The sequence below is a fragment of the Leucopleurus acutus genome (assembly GCF_964270905.1).
Source record: "Leucopleurus acutus genome assembly, chromosome: 10".
Taxonomy (NCBI): domain Eukaryota; kingdom Metazoa; phylum Chordata; class Mammalia; order Artiodactyla; family Delphinidae; genus Leucopleurus; species Leucopleurus acutus.
In genome coordinates, this window is record NC_139153.1 from 56,575,398 (window position 1) to 56,594,557 (window position 19,160).

At 37.3% G+C, this 19,160-nt stretch overlaps 1 protein-coding gene across 1 annotated transcript in view; it reads left to right on the forward strand.

Moving 5' to 3' along the window:
• Positions 1-19,160, forward strand: part of AZI2 (5-azacytidine induced 2) — a 36,586-nt gene that overhangs the window by 3,189 nt on the left and 14,237 nt on the right. The window contains exons 2-5 of the mRNA XM_082849158.1: positions 14,892-15,112; positions 16,616-16,741; positions 17,229-17,328; positions 18,394-18,542. Of these exons, the coding sequence (XP_082705284.1) occupies positions 14,897-15,112; positions 16,616-16,741; positions 17,229-17,328; positions 18,394-18,542 (591 nt within the window). The 5' untranslated portion in view covers positions 14,892-14,896. The remainder of the gene's footprint in view (positions 1-14,891; positions 15,113-16,615; positions 16,742-17,228; positions 17,329-18,393; positions 18,543-19,160) is intronic.

Here is a 19,160-nt window from a genome sequence, read left to right on the forward strand (position 1 = left end):
AGGGTGTGGCTAAGCAAGGTGTTGTGAGCTGCTAGTGTAGTGTGCTTGATACCCGCTCCTTTTGATCTTTGTGATTTGGAGGGCATTCTCACCGGGTTGTGGATGCTTGCATGTGTAAGTCTGTTAAGAATTAATAGTAAGGCTGGGACCAAACCTTTATGTTGATGGGGCTGGCGAAGCCCATCTAGACATTTTCAGTGTCTTGCTTTATGAAAAAATTTAAGCTACATTAACCCATGGGGTGTAAAAGATGTTCGTATAATTTCATTATGGGGTTTGTATCAGATTTAGTATTGATTTATGAAAAAAATTGTTCGTAGATCTAGGGACGAAGCTGTCTAGGGGGGTGGTGAATATCTAAGCAGATGGTTAGTTTTGTAGGGGGTAAGGGGGGTTTGATCCACTACGAGATACAGTTTTTTGAGCCTGGGGGGAATAATGGAGTACTGTGTCCTGTAACCATTAATTTAATTGCACATGTTGGTTGTGCTAGTCAAATAAAAAATACATACAAGTCCAGCTACAATTTGCTTGACTGTGACGAGACCTTTTAAGGTCATAGCTGAGTCTGTGCAGGCCCCCCCAAAAAAATAAAAAATACCAAATGTATGGAATCTCAGTTATGTGTGAGCATGGGCTGATTAGTCATTAACCCATCGAGATGTCTTATTTAAGGGGAACGAGTGGGCGATTTTAAGTTAAAATGGTCCTGAAGTAAGAACCAGATGTCTTATAAAGATCACCGTTAATGACATGTCCTATGTACGATCAATAATATTATGTAATATGTAAAATTAATAAAATTTAATATGACCTTTAACTGCTCGTGGGGAAAATAAATGAATGCACAGTAATACATAGCATGTATATGTATACATTTACAGGAAGACGCTATTATTGATATGTGGACATGCATGTGTATATGACTTACACAACAAAAGTATTATAAAATAAATTATTTTCAATACTGACATAGTACTGTAGCCTGGTGGTTATTCTACAATAAACCTTTTCAAGGAATAGTTTATGTAGAATTTCAGCTTTGGGTGCTGGTGGTGAGGTTTAATGCTTCTTCCTTGAGTCTTAGGGAGGTGTGAGTTTCTCCTTTTCCGGTTTACAAGGCCGGGGTATTTTGTTATACTACAAAGACTCTTCATTTTAGGAGTTTATTTTCGATAAGACTAGTTACTGGTATTAACACTAGGGATTAAGAGAAAATATAAGATGGATGCTGATTGGCCTACAATTATGTATGGGTGTTCCACGGGTTGGCCTCCAATTCATGTTAGAGTTAGGAGATCTGCGACTAGTACTCAGAATAAGAGTTGGCTAAAGGGTCGGAATATTATGTTTCGTTGTTTAGATGGAGGCAGTTAGTGGGTAGGCAGTTAGTGAGATAACTCGGTGAGGGTTATAAAAATGAAAGTGGGGTTTTTCATACTCTATATCTGGTGCTGAGTACATTTTTGGGCACTCACTGAATTATAGGGCATTTGACTGCTGAGGTACATAGTATCTTGAAAAATGGCACTTGACAGTCCCTTCTTTATAAACCAGTTAGCTCATTCCTGCCCTTAATTATTTCATTAAAAAAAGGGAAAGGTGTTGGTTTCTCTCTGTAAGACTTAATCCTTATTCCATAGAAGTGGGCACAGGGATAGTCTGGCTTTTGAGGGGTAGAAAGATGATGAAAATTCTAGATAAGATTCAATTCAGGAGGCAATGTAAAGTCGAGGAAAGAGCCTACTAAATAGGCCTTGATTCAGACCCTAGCTCTGTCACATACTGCCAGTGTGAGTATAGACAAATTTGCCTCACTTCTTTGAGCCTCTGTTTGCTCACCTGTGGTGACAATACCTTTCTAGTCAAGTTTGGTGTTGGCATAATATGTGTACTATATCTTTTACTCAGTTCCTGGTAAAAGTGAATTCTATCTGTTTAGGTTGCCATACTGTATTTGCATTAAAAGTTTGCCTTCACAATATAGGAAGGGCAGCATCTCAGTGATGTAGTTCAACCCTGGCATTTTATTAGTGGGAAAACTTAGATCCGGAGAGGTAAACTAATCAATAATAAAGGTGGCAGATCTTAGACTAGAGTCTGGGTTTCTGAATCTCAGGCCATTGTTCTTTCTACCACTGAGTTCTGCCTTGTCCAGATTCTTATTGGGAAAATAAGAATCTATTTTGTGTTGCCTCTCAGAATGTGGTATTAAAAGCATAAATTTGGAAGATGGCTTATCTGGGTTCACATTCCCACCTTTGCTGCTGATTCTTTATGTAGGTGTAGGTAAGGTATTTTAATTTTTCTAAGATTTGTTTATAAATTAGGAAAATAATACCTACCTGAGAAGTAGGAAAATGCATGCTGTCCAGAAGAAATTTTCCTCTACCTTAATATTATTGGAGCCAACCTGAGGATTATAATCAGGAGACAGTCTTTAAGAAAGCTCTAAGGACTGTTCCGCCCCTTAGAGGTCAAAGCATAGTTATAGATAAGTTTTTGAGACAAAGGATTATATGTCAAGTGACATATTTTTGACAGTTTACACAATCCAGATCTAAATGTACAAAGTGAGTAATGAGTCATGGGTCATTGTGGCCTCTTAAGAGATTAAGAAGGAGGATATCTCCTAAGGAGGTCTGGTTAATGCAGATGTACAAGACACACCAAAGGGAGGGAGGAGGCCCAAAAGGGTAGAGAAAAATTTTATGTTTAAATTTTTCTTATCTTCTATAAAATATAAATTTTATCTCATCAGTTCCCCCTTTTGATCTTTAATCTTTTGATAGCATTAGGTGATCAAATATTTGGTTGCCTTATGCCACCAGGGTGGTTGCTTATGTGCCCTGGGTCCATCATGTCCTTTGGTGTTGGGTCTTAATAGCTTGTTTTACGGAGTGGTACTAGTGAGATGTCTGTCAAGGACTAATGGTCAATTCCAGTTGTCCAATAGGACTTATGCCAATTCTACCTTATAGGTGCGTTGTGCATGTTCATTAATTTATAGAGAGCTATATAGGATTGACAATAGGAGTAACAGTGTCAGTAGGAAACGTTTAAGCCAAGATCCTCCTAAATCATAACATTTTCCTAGTATTTTTTCTAAACTGGAGAGAGGAGTATTCAGAGTGGAAATTTGACTCTTCATATGTGTTATGAGTTAACAAATATCTCGGCCAAATGGTCATACTATTGGAAAAGTGATAGAAACCCAGCACACTAGCATTAAAGGCAAATTGGCAATGGCTGTTTCCAAGGCTACCCATAGGTGACCTTTAGCCCAAGGGAAACCAGTTGCACATCTTTCTAACCATCCTGGAGACAGCCAAGGCCATAAACTTGTTCCATGAGTCCATTAGGTCCCATTAGGAGCTACCCAATATCTTTTCATCTAGTGAAAAGGAGTGTTTATGGGCACGTTCAGAACAGGTGTCATTAATTGGCCAGGTAAGAGGGTCCCACTTAGTGATGTTGAAGGTAATGTGTAGCTTGCACAATACTAGAGTTTCTTCTAAAATAAAATAAGGGCCATCCAGTTAGAGCCTTGGAGAGGAGAAATCCTCCAAGGAAACCTAGGAGTACTGGACTTAGGTCTACAAACCTATGGTTTGTTTGTATTAATTTTTTGAAACTTGCAAATGATTGAGCCCAGGGAAGAAATACATTGGATTCATAAGCAAAAGTGTGAGCAATTGTCAAAGTAATAGTGTGCAGGCCTGGGTCATCTTGTGTCAGCTGTCTACTTCAGATGTCATTGTCTTCTTGTTCTGGTCTGGTAGTGCTGGTCCTAGTTAGTCAAAGTCGGGTGTCAGAGACAAGAGTTATAGTTCATTCAGGAGAGGAAGCCTGATATGGCCCTGTCCCACATGGCTGTACAGGATCTTTTATCTTATGTCTTTTCCAGTGTGCATAATCTCCTGGTTGCAGGTCATGGTGAATCTGATCTTCATCCAAAAATAGATTATTGTGATCAGCTTTAGAAACAAACTAGAGTATTGTTTTAATAATTCAATTAAACTTTACAGTAATAAAGCATAACAACAAGGAGCCATCTAAGAAGTGAGTCTTAGGCGGTAAATATAAAAAAAAAGCCTCATTTAGCAAAATTAGAATTTAATATCCACTGAAGCATAATCTTTTTCTCTAAAATTACCCTTATTTCTACCAAATATAGCCATATTAATTTGTTTGCGAAATAAGTCTGTAATTGACCACATAGACTCATAAATTGGCTGTGTTGGAACTTTTCATAAGGAATCTTAGATTAAACCTTTAAAAGACCTCAAGGCCAGATAAATTACACCAAAGGTTTGCCACAGATTCTGCCTGCAATATCTGTAGATTTGGGTGAAGTTCTCTCTTTTTGAGATCCCCAAAATACCTTGAGATTCCTGTACCTATCAGGAGGTGGCCTTCCTTATTTACCTGATAAAGGTGCTGGGAACCTAAGAGTTTCCAATTTCTGGAGGGAATGGTTGGATAGCAAGAAAAGATAAATGTTTCAATTCTACTTACAAAGGTGTAATTTACCAAATTGCTGTAAGTCATAATTAGCTCGAGGGGAAAGGTTTCCTTGTATCCGGAAAGCACAGATTAAAAACCAGTGGTGTTTTAGCCAAAAACCAAAGGGAGGTTTTGGGAGTGGTAAAAGGACTGGTGGGCTTTAAATTGTTTGTGGAGCCACACCTCTGGTTCTGTAAAGACTGGATTTGTAATTTTTAAAAAAAAGACACCTGTTTTTTGTTTTTTACGCAAGCCTCTCACTGTTGTGGCCTCTCCCATTGCGGAGGCTCCGGACGCGCAGGCTCAGCGGCCACGGCTCACGGGCCCAGCCGCTCCGCAGCATGTGGGATCTTCCCGGACCGGGGCACGAACCCATGTCCCCTGCATCAGCAGGCGGACTCTCAACCACTGCGCCACCAGGGAAGCCCAGACACCTGTTTTTAATTACTCAAAGAATTGGATTGCCACAGCAATGATATCAAGACCTACCCATCCACCTATGTTGGCATGTTCTTTCCCTCACTGAGCTTAGAGGAGAATGCCAAAAAAAAATTCCTATCAGGCTCTGAATATCAGCTCTGGTCAGTTTAGTCAAACCAGTGACCTTGCATCTTGGTAATCTATTTACAGAAACTTTTGAGGATCCTCCCTGGGTTTAAGAAATTCTTTAACTGTGGCCCTCAGTTGGCCTCTGATCTGAACAGGCTTACTTATAGCCTCGGGTGATTCCATTTCTAATGGTAACCACTTAATAGTGTCTTCAGAGTGGAAGGCAATTCAGACAGAGGATTACTAGAATGAGTACTTGAAGGGAGGTTAGAGGAGAGCAGTAGTTATGTCAGTCTTTTTTTTTTTTTTTTTTTTGGCCATGCTGCACAGCATGCGGGATCTTAGTTCCCGACCAGGGATCATCAGTCTTTAAAGGATTTTTTTTGTTTATTTTAGGTACTTGTTATAACATTAATATTGCATTAGCTTTCTACAACAAATCTTTCAATGAAGCTGTTTTGGCATTTTGAAGCCTTCTGGGGCTTCTACATACCAATTAAAATAGATAAAATAATTTAAGATGAGAGCTCTCTAAAACTTCAAATTTACAAGTCTTTCTAATTCAAAGGAACTGAGGAGCTAGCCCTACAGATATTTTCTCATGCTAATCTAATTTTAGAAATGGGAAAAACTCTTACCACTCTTGTTTCCAGTAGACCCTGTAGGCAGTGTTCCAGGAGACTGACTGACAGGGTAAGAACTTAGCTTCTGCTGGCTTTCTTTAACTGTGCATGCAAAAATCAGTTTTGGAAAGCCAAAAAAGAGCCCCATCTTGGCTGTTTTAGGGCAGGATATCCTTTAATTCTCAATTAAGTAAGCACTTGCAAGCATACGTAAACCCAGCTGGCATCCCCATAGGTGGCAGTCTGTCTAGGAGCTGTTTGGCGTTTAAGGCACAGTTTCCCATTATGAATTTGGTAGTCTAATTCAGATATGAGATATGCTCTGAACAACTTTCTGAGGATAGAAAGGTGGATGGGATGTGTGCTGCTTCTCTCTCGCTCCCTGAAGAGTTACTCTTGGATTAGTTCTACTCTTCTACGTGTCTCGGTTTCTCCCTCCCCCAGTAAAGCCTCTGAGAGTGCTCAGAGTGAAACTGAGTAGGACACTGTGGGGCTCCTGGGCACAGAAGCCTTCCTGTACCCTGTTTCTTAACTCCGGCCTCCATGACTCTCCCTGAGTTCCAGAGGGCAGATTCAAACAGTTACTAATGCAGGAAGGGAGGGGATGCAGAGAGGAGGGAGGAGCAGCCAAGAAACAATTGTGCAGCCTTGGGGCAGGGTCCTGGTTCCCCCTCAAGGGATACACATAACAATGTCTTTAAGCTCTTTAAAATGTGAGCATTCTTCATACCAGAGAAAGACCACCTGAGACTACATTAAAGGAACCAGAGAAGCTCATTAAGCAGATTACCTGAGACCAGATGAAAGGAGGCACACCCTAATCTTATCAGCAACCTCACCCTTGAACCATTGCTATAAACTCATCACATCCTCCCAGGTCAGGACACACAGTTTTTTGGGGCAGGAGCCTGCTTTGTCCCCCTTTGCCTGGCAAAGCAATAAAGCTATTCTCTTCTACTTCACTCAGAACACTGTCTCCGAGATTCGATTTGGCACTGGTGCACAAGAAGCCGAGTTTTCAGCATCAAGAGCACAAGACAATCAGTCTTTCTAGTGTGCACCTCTGGAAGAGCAGTATTTAATGGTTGTAGTGGGTTCCCCTTCCCCTGTAGGACTGCAACATCACGAGAGTTGATCCTCAGATACTTACACTAGGTTCTCAGTCACTTGAGAATACCTTGTGGCTGGAAGGAGCAGATGTCCCTTGTTCTTCAGACCTGAATTAATTCAGTTTCTCATTTCACTAGCAGAAGTTTTGTTCAGACCATATATTGATTTGTTTTTTAAAATTTAACTATAACAAAAACCCAGCCACCTATGTTTCCCTGGGCCTCCTGCCCAGCCCAGATCCCCTTAGGTCCCCTGCCTGGGAAATGCACCGGTTACCCTTAAGACTCCCAAGTCTTAAGTAAAAACAGCCTGAATAAAATTTGTAGGATCATCGCTTAAAAGTAATGAGATCTGAATATCAGAACTCATCAGAACATCTGAGCTGGTGGGGCTTAATGAGCCCATGCTGGTACTGAGCACTGGTTCACAGTAGACGCCAGGTGTCCTCTGGTGGTAAGACATGGATGTCAACAAAAAGATTAATCAATAGTCTATCTAAGAAAGAAATGGGAAATATTATTTGAGCCAACCTGGTGATTGTACTGGGAGACAGTCTTTTAGAATGCTCTGAGGGCTGCTCCACCCATTAGAGGTCAAAGCACAGTTACATGTTTTTGAGACAAAGGGTTATACTCTAAATGATGTGTTATTGACAGTTTATACAATCCAGATCTGCCAAGTACAAAAAGTGAGCAGTGCGTCATGGGGTCATCGTGGCCCCTTAAAGATTAAGAAGGAAGTTATCTCCTAAGGAGGTCTGGTTAATGCTGATGCACAACACACACTAAAGGGGAGGGAGGAGGTCCAAAGGGGCAGAGAAAACTTTTATGTTTAAATTTTTCTTGTCTTGCCATAAAATACGAAGTTTATCTTATCACCTTCCACGTTCCTTTGGCTGGTCTAAGAATTAAATTGACATGAGGGTAGGTTAACGGGAGAAAATGAAACAAAAGTTTACTAATAAGTATACATGGGAGAGACCCAGGAGAACTGAGTAACTTGCCAAAATGGTCAAAGCCCTCGCCTTAAATATTACCATTCTCAGCTAAAGACAAAAGGGGATGTTAAGGGTGAGGAAGAGTCAGTTATGGGAGGTTCCTAGAATAAGCACAGTAAACAAGGATAAGGTTGTTATAAGAGTTTCTAGACATTTGGTCATCCTCGCTTTCTGGAAGAGAGAGGGAAACACCCTTACAAATGGATATTTCCCTTAAAAATGTGAATGTTTCTTACAAAACGGTAACTCCTACTTGGTCTTCACAGTTTTTCCCCACCTCTCTTGTTTCTTAGAACATAACCAAAGAGACATATTTGGGGGGGGGTGAATTCTCCCCTACTATGCAGAAGCACTAGTACCTGTCATATGGTTAGTGAGCAATAAATAGGAAATATTAAGATGATTAAATACAACAGGATAATCATTTTTTTCCTAGAAAAAAGACTAATCTGGTGTCAGAAAATAATTCTATGTTTTCTAGTCTCTCACACCCCAGTATGTATAGCATACCTCAACTGAAGTCCTCTCAATGTTGATTGTAGAAAAGAGTGAAATTTAAGGTCTCCTAAGATGAATTCTGATTAATAATGTTTGAATTTTTTTCTTCTTCTTTTTACATCTCTTCCCTAGCCTTCAGCAACTGCTATTCTCTTTTCTACCCACCTCATCTGGCAGATTGTGCCCATCTTTCTCCATTAATATTGTGATATTGTGATATTGTGACTTGTAAGAAAAACATATGTGGTCACTCAGCTGACCAAAATATATTTCTCATATACATTTGGTCTTCATCCATGGTTCCTTGGCTCACAGCTCCCCAAACCCTTGGAATTACCTGAGGGAAAAGAGCCATGGGAGCATCTTTTGCCATAATATTTGGTCTCTTGTCCTCAGTTTCTGAAACCTTTTCAGAGCCATCAAGGTGACATAAGTGGATATCTTGTTACTTATAACAAGAGACTTTCCACCTTGACTGGATTTATGTTAATGAGGTGACTTTTGGAAAGCACCGCAGGATGAGGGCTGGTTGCCAGGGGAACTCACCAGGTGATTAGAGAATTAGAACTTTCAGTCCCATTGACCAGGGGGATGGAGGGTGGGGGGTGAGATATGTTGAATCAGTTGCCGGTGATTTAATCAGTCATGCCTATGTAATGAGGCCTCCATGAAAACCCAAAGAGGGGAGGGTTTAGAGAGCTTCCAGGTTGGTGAACCAGAACATTTCCACATGCCACTATGCTGGCCCCAGACTCCAGGAGGCCAGAAGCTCCTTTGTTAGCACCTGGCCCTGTGTATCTCTACATGTGGCTGTTGATTCATACCCTTTAATATCCTTCGTAATAAACAGTAATCAAGTAAGTAAATGGGTTTCTTTGGTTCTCTAAGCTGCTCTAGCAAATTAATCAAATTCAAGAAGGTTGTGGGAACCTCTGATTTACAGCCAGTTGATCAGAAGTACAGGTAACAACCTGGACTTGCTGATCGGCATCCTGAATTGGAGGGAATCATTGGAACCTCCATTTTGCAGCTGGTCCCTCAGAAGTACAGGTAGCAACTTGGGCTTGCCTTTGGCTTCTGAAGTAGAGGGAAGTCTTGTGGGACTGAGCCCTTTACGTGTGGAATCCCATGCCATCTCTAGGTAGATAGTGTCAGAATTGAGTTGAATTGTAGGACACCCAGCTGGTGTCCAGATCATTGCTTGCTGATGGTGTGGAAATGCCTCCTCCCCGACACTGGAATTGGGTGATCACAACAACTGTTAATCGTTCTTGGGAATTTCATTGTTCTCAGCAATTGTCAACATCTTTCACCTCAGTCCTTTCTAATTCTCTTAATTTGTACTTCTCGTATGTAAACCTCTGAAAAGAAACAAAATCTAATTGCCAACTATATAAAATGTTTTCATAATTATATATAAATTTATTTGTCTATAGATAAATATATCTCATCCTCCTATATTATTGTGGTTAGATGAAATGATGAATATGAAGTAACTTTCTGTAATAAGAACAAAATCTCCATGCAAAAGTTAGGTGATGACACTATTGTAAAGCAGTTATACTCCAATAAAGACGTTCAAAAAAAACAAAAGTTAGGTGATGTTTACCAACTGATAACATAGAACTAACCATGCCCACAAATGTTTAAGAGTACTAGTTATCAGGATTCTGTAAATCACGTAGTATCCACTTAGCTCTGTTTCCACTACAGTAGCGGTCCTTAAATTGGAATGGGACTTAAAGTCACATGGACTGATTACTGACAGTTCAGTTTGATGATTTTCACCCCAACATTCTGATTTGCATAGATCTGCACTGGAGCCTAGCAGTCAGTAGTTTTGAAGAGAACTCTAAATGATTCTAAGGCAGTTGTCCATTCCTCACTTTGCAAACACTGCTCTAGGTCAGCTCCAGTTTCTTAGAATATTCTTGTAAAAGACCATTTTTTGTGTTTCATGTTCCTGTAGGATACATTTATCATTGACTTTCATGATAGAGAGAGGCCCACTTAATCTTGTCTTGGGATAATATTTTTGACATTTGTTAAGTTTTAAAAATTAATATTATCAATTCCTGCTAGGCTATTTAAAATACTATCTAATCTTTTGATCATTCTAATCTTTGATAATAATCTGCTCATTGTACTCACTTTTAAAAGATTAAAGTAAACACAGGTTTGTTATTTTAAGATAATTTAAGCTATGGTAAATAAGGTTAGATACAGTATAAATTTTCGCGAATGTTAAAGCTAGCTTTGTCTAGTTTAAGTCTAATAATAGCCAATTAGGCTTTTACCATTTATGCAGAAAATCAAATTTTCCGGGCCAGATACTTTGGATACCCATGAAGAGGCATTTCATCACAAAGTATATAAAACTGAATCTTACTTTACTGTGAGTTAGGCTACTGCAGCTCCCTTTACTTCTCTGTAGAAATAAGGTTGAGGAAGGATGCTTGCATAAGCAATAAAGCCAAAGGTTACACATAGCCTATTTTGTTACTTTGCTAGCAGTTTTCCTTTCAGTATAGTAATAAATACAGTGGGATATCTGCCTTCTATTATTTGGTACCTTTCTGAGATCTCATTTTCCCTGGCCCTGCAGCTTTTAATCTCCAGAAGTTGGGTGTGTATGGAGTAATATGATAAGCATTAATATTTCTGATACTTATGTGATTTTATATTTATTTTTGCAAGGATAGAAATTAAATTTTTCATTTTCATTTCATAACAAATTTAAATGACAACTATTAAAACAAAATTTGATGCGTATCTGTGATGCAAGTGGATTTTCTCTTTGGTGTGCTTGGCTATTTCTCATATACTTTTTAAGACAGATAAGCAATTTTTTAGGACAGTGCATTCCAAGTCATGTTTATAGTATATAGAATAAATATATAGAATAATGATATAAAACTTGAAAAAAGATTTTTTAGGCAAATAATGTTTTCTTGTATTTAGAGAGAGACCATATGCAACTTTGGGTGATTTATAAATAAAATAGGCAACAGATATAAGTATATAAAATAAGCAATCTGACTATGCATTTTATCCTAAAAATGACCAGTTATCATACTTTATAAAATGTGACATCGTTAAATCATTATACTCCCTTCCATATAAGGTACTTAAAAACCTTCCAAAAGGTTCCCACTTTTGTAGTTCTTGATGAATTTAGTGTGTAAAAGATTCATTGGGTGGGCTTTCCTGGTGGTGCAGTGTTTGAGAGTCTGCCTGCTGATGCAGGGGACACAGGTTCGTGCCCCAGTATGGGAAGATCCCACATGCCGCGGAGCGGCTGGGCCCGTGAGCCATGGCCACTGAGCCTGCACGTCCGGAGCCTGTGCTCCACAACGGGAGAGTCCACAACAGCAAGAGGCCCCGCGTACCGCAAAAAAAAAAAAAGAAAGATTCATTGGGGAGGGAAAAGTACTAATAGTTCAGGCTCTGAAATCCAAGTTTTTGTGCTGATCTTGGTTAAACTTCATAACCTTTATGGGTCCCAGTTTTTCCGTCTGTGAAATGGGTGTAATAAGATTTTCCTACCTCATAGGGTAATCATGAGAGTTAATGGGGATAACATTTGTAAAACACTTAGCACAATACTACATTTGATTATGAATATATTTTATAGTTGCTGTATAAGTATTCCTCACATTCTTGAATCATGTCCAGGTTTTTCTTAAATTCCACAGAATAGGGACCAAATCCTATAGTCTCTATCGTAAAGGACGATCTCCATTGGTCTCCATTCTGTTTTTCCAATCTCATCTCTTGTCATTCCCCTCCTCATTCTTTTTCCGCATACTCTTTCAGGCCCTTGAACTTGTTACCCCTGCTGAAACTTAGCAAACTGTTAACGTTTAAGTACAGAAAGTACAATAAAAATAACCACGCTCTTCACCTAAGAATGCAGGGTTAAGAGTCATTTGATCTTTCCCTGTACCTTGTTTAAAAACTCCTCCTCCTCCCCACTCCTCAATCCTTTTAGCATTCTGTATTATCTCAAATATATTACTTCCCTTTATGGCATAACAATTATTTTACTGCACAGCCGTCTCCCACATTGGGTTTTCCTTGCTGAGTAAATGATTGTTTCATGATAAAAATGAATGAGTAGGAAGTCACACTGCTGACCTAGTTAGAACTTCGCGTAAAGCAAAAGCTTATAGGCTTGGATCCTCAAAGTGCACAAACTGTGGGACACCATCTGTTTCAACTCTGTAGAGCAGTTTGTTTTTCAGCTGTCTTTAGGGAAAAAAAGAATGATTCCAGTTGAATAAATCCTGTCCATTTGGTTGGATAGTAAGATATTTTGATTTAAGTCAGATGTCTAAGATAGGCACAATTTTACTTATCCTTGAGCTAGACTGTATCCTATCACTTAACTAGCCATGTGCTCTTATTCTGCTGGTTCCTCTTTTAAGATATAATGTGTGTGTGAAAGAGTGTTAGATAGAGACACATATGCCTACTTGAGGTTTGCAGTATGGGAATAACCCATACTTTCCTTTTGGAAAGGAAATATGAGGATTTCAACGACTAGCAATGTGATTCGAATGATGTTTACTGTTATTTTGGAACAGAGTTGAATCCAGAGAGGAAAAAGTAAACCCTTCAGAGGAAGAAAACTTTACTCTTTATCCATCATTAGGAGAAAGTGCAGTTTTGTACTGGAAGCAGCAGGAGTTAATTATGGTTATGAGGATCTGCCATTTTGGGGGCATATTGGGGTATTTTTCAACTTTCTTGATAAACTGGCAAAGAATCTAACTTAAGGAGTTGTCCTACATGGTTAGAAATTGTTAAATTGGTGTTGGTGAAGAATGACTGAATCATAGGTTTCAACTACTCAGATTTGTAGTAAACACATTTATTTTTGCCTAACTTTCCTATAATCCTAGATATAAACAAATCACTGGACATGCCAAACTCTGACTTTAGTTGAGAGCAATTGGAAGCTTTCAGTTATAAAATCAGAAAAGCAAATAGACAATGATGGAAGACCAGACCCTGAAAACAACAAACAAAACCTTCCCTTAGTATTCATGTTGTCTGAAATAAAGCAAAACAAACGTAACAGGCGTGTGTGTGTGTGTGTGTGTGTGTGTGTGTGTGTGTGTGCGCATATTATATATACATAAACTGAATCGCTGTGCTGTATACCTGAAGCTAACAGAACATTGCAAATCAACTGTACTTCAGTAAAAAACAAAAATTTTTTAAATAAAATATACAATGGAGAAAAGACAGTCTCTTCAATAACTGGTGCTGGGAAAACTGGACAGTTCATGTAAAAGAATGAAATTAGAACATTCTCTAACAAGATATACAAAAATAAACTCAAAATGGATTAAAGACTTAAATGTAAGACCTGAAACCATAAAGAAGAGAACAGTCGGAACGCTCTTTGACATAATTCATAGTATTTTTTTTTGGATCTATCTCCTAAAGCAAAGGAAACAAAAGCAGAAATTCACAAATGGGACCTAAATAAACTTAAAAGCTTTTTCACAGCAAAGGAAATAATCCACAAAATGAAAAGACAACCTACTGAATGGGAGAAAATATTTCCAAATGTTATGACCGATAAGGGGTTAATATCCAAAATATGTAAATACCTCATACAACTCAACATCAAAAAAACAAACAACCTGACTAAAAAATGGACAGAAGACCTGAATAGACATTTTTCCAAATACAGATGGCCAACGGACACAGGAAAAGATGCTCAGCATCATTAATCGTCAGAGAAATGCAAATTCAGACTACAATGAGATATCATCTCACATCTGTCAGAATGGCTGTCATCAAGAAGCCATTGGTGCAGCTACTATGGAAAAGAGTATGAAGGTTTCTCAAAAAAACTAAAAATAGAGTTACCATATAACCCAGCATGTTCACTCCTGGGTATATATCCAAAAAAAGTAAAAACACTAATTCAGAAAGATACATGCACCCCAGTGTTCATAGCACTATTTACAATAGTCAAGATGTGGAAGCAACCTAAGTATCCATTGACAGATGAATGGAGAAAAAAAGATGTGGTATATATGTACAATGGAATGAATACTACTCAGCCATAAAAAAGAATGAAATTTTGCCATTTGCAACAACATGGATGGATTTGGAGGGTATTATGCTTAGTGAAACAGGTCAGACAGAGAAAGACAAATACTGTATGGTATCACTTATATGTGAAATCTAAAAAATAAACTAGTGAATATAACAGAGACAGGTATAGAGAACAAACTAGTGGTTACCAGTGAGGAGAGGGAATGGGGGAGGGGCAAGATAGGGGTAGGAGGTTAAGAGGTACAAACTACTATGTATAAAATAAATAATCTACAAGGATATATTGTATAGCACAGGGAATATAGCTAATACTTTATAATAATTATAAATGGAATATAACCTTTAAAATTGTGAATCACTGTGTTGTACACCTGAAACTTACATAGTATTATACATCAACTGTATCTCAATAAAAAAGTGAAAAAGAAATAGGAGTTTTAAAACATTTCCCCAATATTCACATTATTCCAAATATACCCTCTTTTTTCTGCTCATTTATTCAATGAGACATTCTATTTTATGTTTTTAAATAGCTGTCATGGATGCACTGGTAGAAGATGATATCTGCATTCTGAATCATGAAAAAGCCCATAGGAGAGATACAGTGACTCCAGTCTCAATATATTCAGGAGATGAATCTGTTGCTTCACATTTCGCCCTTGTCACTGCATATGAAGACATCAAAAAACGACTTAAGGATTCAGAGAAAGAGAACTCTTTCTTAAAAAAAAGAATAAGAGTTTTGGAAGAAAAGGTAATTTATCTGTTTACCTTCATTATGTTTGTGACTTAATAATTCAAAGCATTTGAAATTTTAAATATTTTTCTGCTCTGTCTTCCATGAGTACCAAATTTCTAAGGATAACTCACTGCTAATCTCAAAACCCTGGGCATTTTACTTAGCCTACTGTGTTTCACTTATCATAGTGCTTGGTGAATATTTGCAGAATAGGATTAACAACATGAAGGGATTAAAGTTCAAATATTTTTCTTACCTCTTTTTATCAGATTGCCTTACCTTCATAGCTGTATGTATTTTATTCAGGATTTTTTAATATGTGCAAAAAATTATATACCAACAAAGGAAATGAAGTGTCAAAGGAAGAAGTTCCTGGAACATTGTTCTGATATGTTTAATAACGTTTTCGTCAGTACTAAAATTTTACCACGACTGACATCTTTACCTCAACATTCTCCTTTGTTCTTGAACACACGTAATAAGAATGCATTTAACTGATGAATTAATGTCTTCTGTTTACACCTTTTAATGCAGAAACTGTTATAGAATACATAAGCAAGGTAGCTGATTCAGTTATAAATCATCAGATCTACTTAGCTTATTGGGAAATCTTCCTCACTTATCCATTTATTGGGAAATCTTCCTCACGCATCCATTTATTTTTAAAGTTTAACTTAGTTCATTTTTCTTCAGATCATAGTTTATGATCCTTAGATCTTCAGTGTAGTGGTACATTACAGACAGCAGCTTGCACAAAGGGGGAAGGAAATGATCTAGTTATAAAAACTTAAGGATAGGGCTTGGTAGAGTTTCACTCATTTGGAGGAAGTAAGAAAAGACTCAGTTGTAAAAATAATCAATTTCTTTGTATTCGTATGAATTTTCTTAATGACTATTAAATGAAATTGTGACATACTGGATAGAGTGACAAAAGGTAACATTTTGGAGCTTGTAGTTAGGTTTATTCTAAAAGTCAATAGAAAAATGTGATTTGGTATAAGTAACATTGGAAATATTTCTGTACTTTGTGACCAACAATCCTAATAATTTCTCTTCTGGAATAATATAGGAATTGAACTAACACGTCTATTCCTTAAAATGTCAAGTACACACTAACTTGATATTTTTCTGATGATGGAAATTAAATACTGTGTGCTGGCTTGGAAACACATAAGCACTATGAAAGAATGCTGTACTGTGTTTAGTATGACGAATTAATATTATAAATAGTTAACTACAAAGTATAAGATACTGATTAAGTAAAAGCCTGAAAGAAGAGTTTTAAAAGTATCTGTTCTGTACTTTTTACTTTCTTAATCAGTAAAGCTTAATTGTGTGGAAGTGAAATGTTCACTTAATTGTAGTCCAGGCTTTATTCCCTGCATTAGAGTAATTAAGGTCCAGGCTTTATTCCCTGCATTAGAGTAATTAAGGTAAGTCGTGCAGCCATAGAAGACTGACTTATTTTCTTATGTAGAACATCCTTTTAAGCCTTGTCTTCTAATTTTATACCATTAGCTTATAGGAGCTCGAAAGGATGAAGAAACAAGTTCTGTGGGACGAGAACAAGTAAATAAGGCCTACCATGCATATCGAGAGGTTTGCATTGACAGAGATAATTTGAAGAGCAAATTGGATAAAATGGTAAGTTGGTTTGAAAAGGATGGTATCTGTATGTTGTAAATGAGTTTCCTCCTTCAAGAGGTTAAAATTAGAAATGAGATATTTACACTTATTAGATAAAAAATTTGCATGGTCAAGGCAAAAATAGAAAATTTTGATAGGAATATTTGTAAGTTATTTCTATACAAAATACGTACTCAATATGTAATGATGTTTAGGTCCTTTTGGTTTTTTTTTTTTTTTGATGTTTAGGTCTGAAGTACATCTAACACCACTAACTTCTTTTGAAAAATCATGACTTAGTAGAGTTTATCACTGTGTTTTTTTAAAAAAGCCAGTGAATAATATGTCCTAAGTTAGAAAAAGATTAGTGAAAAACTGAGTTCATTTCCCACCTTACTTTTCAAAGGATAGAATCAGTTTTTTCAACATCTACCTGAAAATTAATATATAATACCAACCTATAGATTTTATTGAATGTAATTTGGCATTTTCTCTACTTAACTAGAATAAAGACAACTCTGAATCTTTGAAAGTATTGAATGAACAGCTACAATCTAAAGAAGTAGAACTCCTCCAGCTGAGGACAGAGGTGGAAACTCAGCAGGGTAGGCCACTTAAACGTGTTATAATTATTCTAACGCAATTAATACATTTTTCCATTCCTGTGTTATATCCATGATCAGTTTGCTATATCTGTATCCTAAGGACTTATTTTTTAATTTTTAGGCTTATATTAATTGCCCTGCTTTTACAAAGTATCAACTTTTAACTTTTCCTTGGATATAAATTATACTTTTCCTAGAGAAAATTTGATGGTTTTTATTCAGGGCTAGTTTGCAGTGAAGTAGATGAAGAAAGGAGTAGAACCCCATCCTCTCCAAAGCCTCTTGCCCACTGCTAGACGCCCTGTCATTGAGTAGTTACAGTTGCTTCCCCCCGCCCCAATTTCTAAAGGTTGTTACAATGTGCAGATGAGATGCTATGTTGAAAAGTTAAGAGTGGGAGATATGGGTATTAGCCTGCTCCCATGCACATTCATTCTGATGAGACAAGCTGACGAGTAGGCCTCTGAGAGACCTTTTGATGGGAGGTTGAGGTGAGATCTCTCATGGCAGCTGATTGGGTCTTTTTCTATGTACAGAGCCTAAGGAACCAAGTCAAGGGTTAGTCCATATCCAGTGGTATTGAGTTTGTACAATGGAATGTTTATGAATAAAATTGTTCGGAAGTTATGTTCTAGGCCTGATGGTCAAACTTTATACTTTCTAAAGGGACTAGATGGAGTGATGAGCTGAGTGAGCATCAGTTTACTCACTTCATTTAATTCTTATCACTCTCAACCTTGACGTATATAGATTATTCATCCATCTATAATTTCAGCATATGCTTGATATGTGTTGTATATTTTAAAGTTTCAGGCTGACAAATTTGCTCTTTAACCTAAACCAAAAATCAGGGATAGGGGTAATTAATACATTCTAAAATAAGATTGCTAGATTTCTTATTAGCATAGATACGTGAAAGTAATTACTGTTTTTCAGAAACTTAGTAATTGTTCATTATTTATATTGGTTTTTCTTTTAACCTGCATTTTATTGGCATAATCTTTTTCGAATTGCAACCAATGTAGAAGTCAGAAATAACAATTTTAATGTCCATCCTTTTTGTAGTGATAAGAAATTTAAATCCACCTTCATCCAACTGGGAGGTGGAAAAGTTGAGCTGTGACCTGAAGATCCATGGTTTGGAACAAGAACTGGAACTGATGAGGAAGGAATGTAGAGATCTCAAAATAGAGCTACAAAAAGCCAAACAAACGGTATTACAGAATTATTAAATTGAGAAATTCAGCATGCATATGTGTGCATCATATGTAAGATTTATAACTAAGTGTTAAATCATAGAGTTGACATAAATTATAACTACTTAGAGAGTCACATTATCTGAAAATTCACCTTTATCTTCCCCTTTAATCATTTTTGCTAAAATATGATAACTATACTTTTAGCATAATCCCAGAATTATATTATGATTTTGTTGTTTAAAAGCTAATTTTTAAAAACCTTATTAGTTTATTAATTTATTAAAGCTGTTCTTTCAGACTTCCTTTCCTTCAGTTTCCTTAAGTCATTTTTTTCTCTGTAAAGTTTAAAGAGAACTCAGGTTTTAAGTTTCCCACTTCATTTAACGTAATAATTTGATTAATTTAGACATGACAGGAGACTTGCTTTTAGAATTATTAAAACAAAACTTTACAGCATCCACTAATTCTCAGAAGTCTAATACTTTTGGAGCAACTTTAATTTTCAGCTAATAGCTGAGAATGCAAGAATTGGGGTTGGCGGAGCGGGGGGTGGGGGTGGGGAGCAAAACAAAAACCCTGCTTGAGCTGCTAAAGTGTGGTTAGCCTGAAGTCATCCACTGAAACACAAGTTGC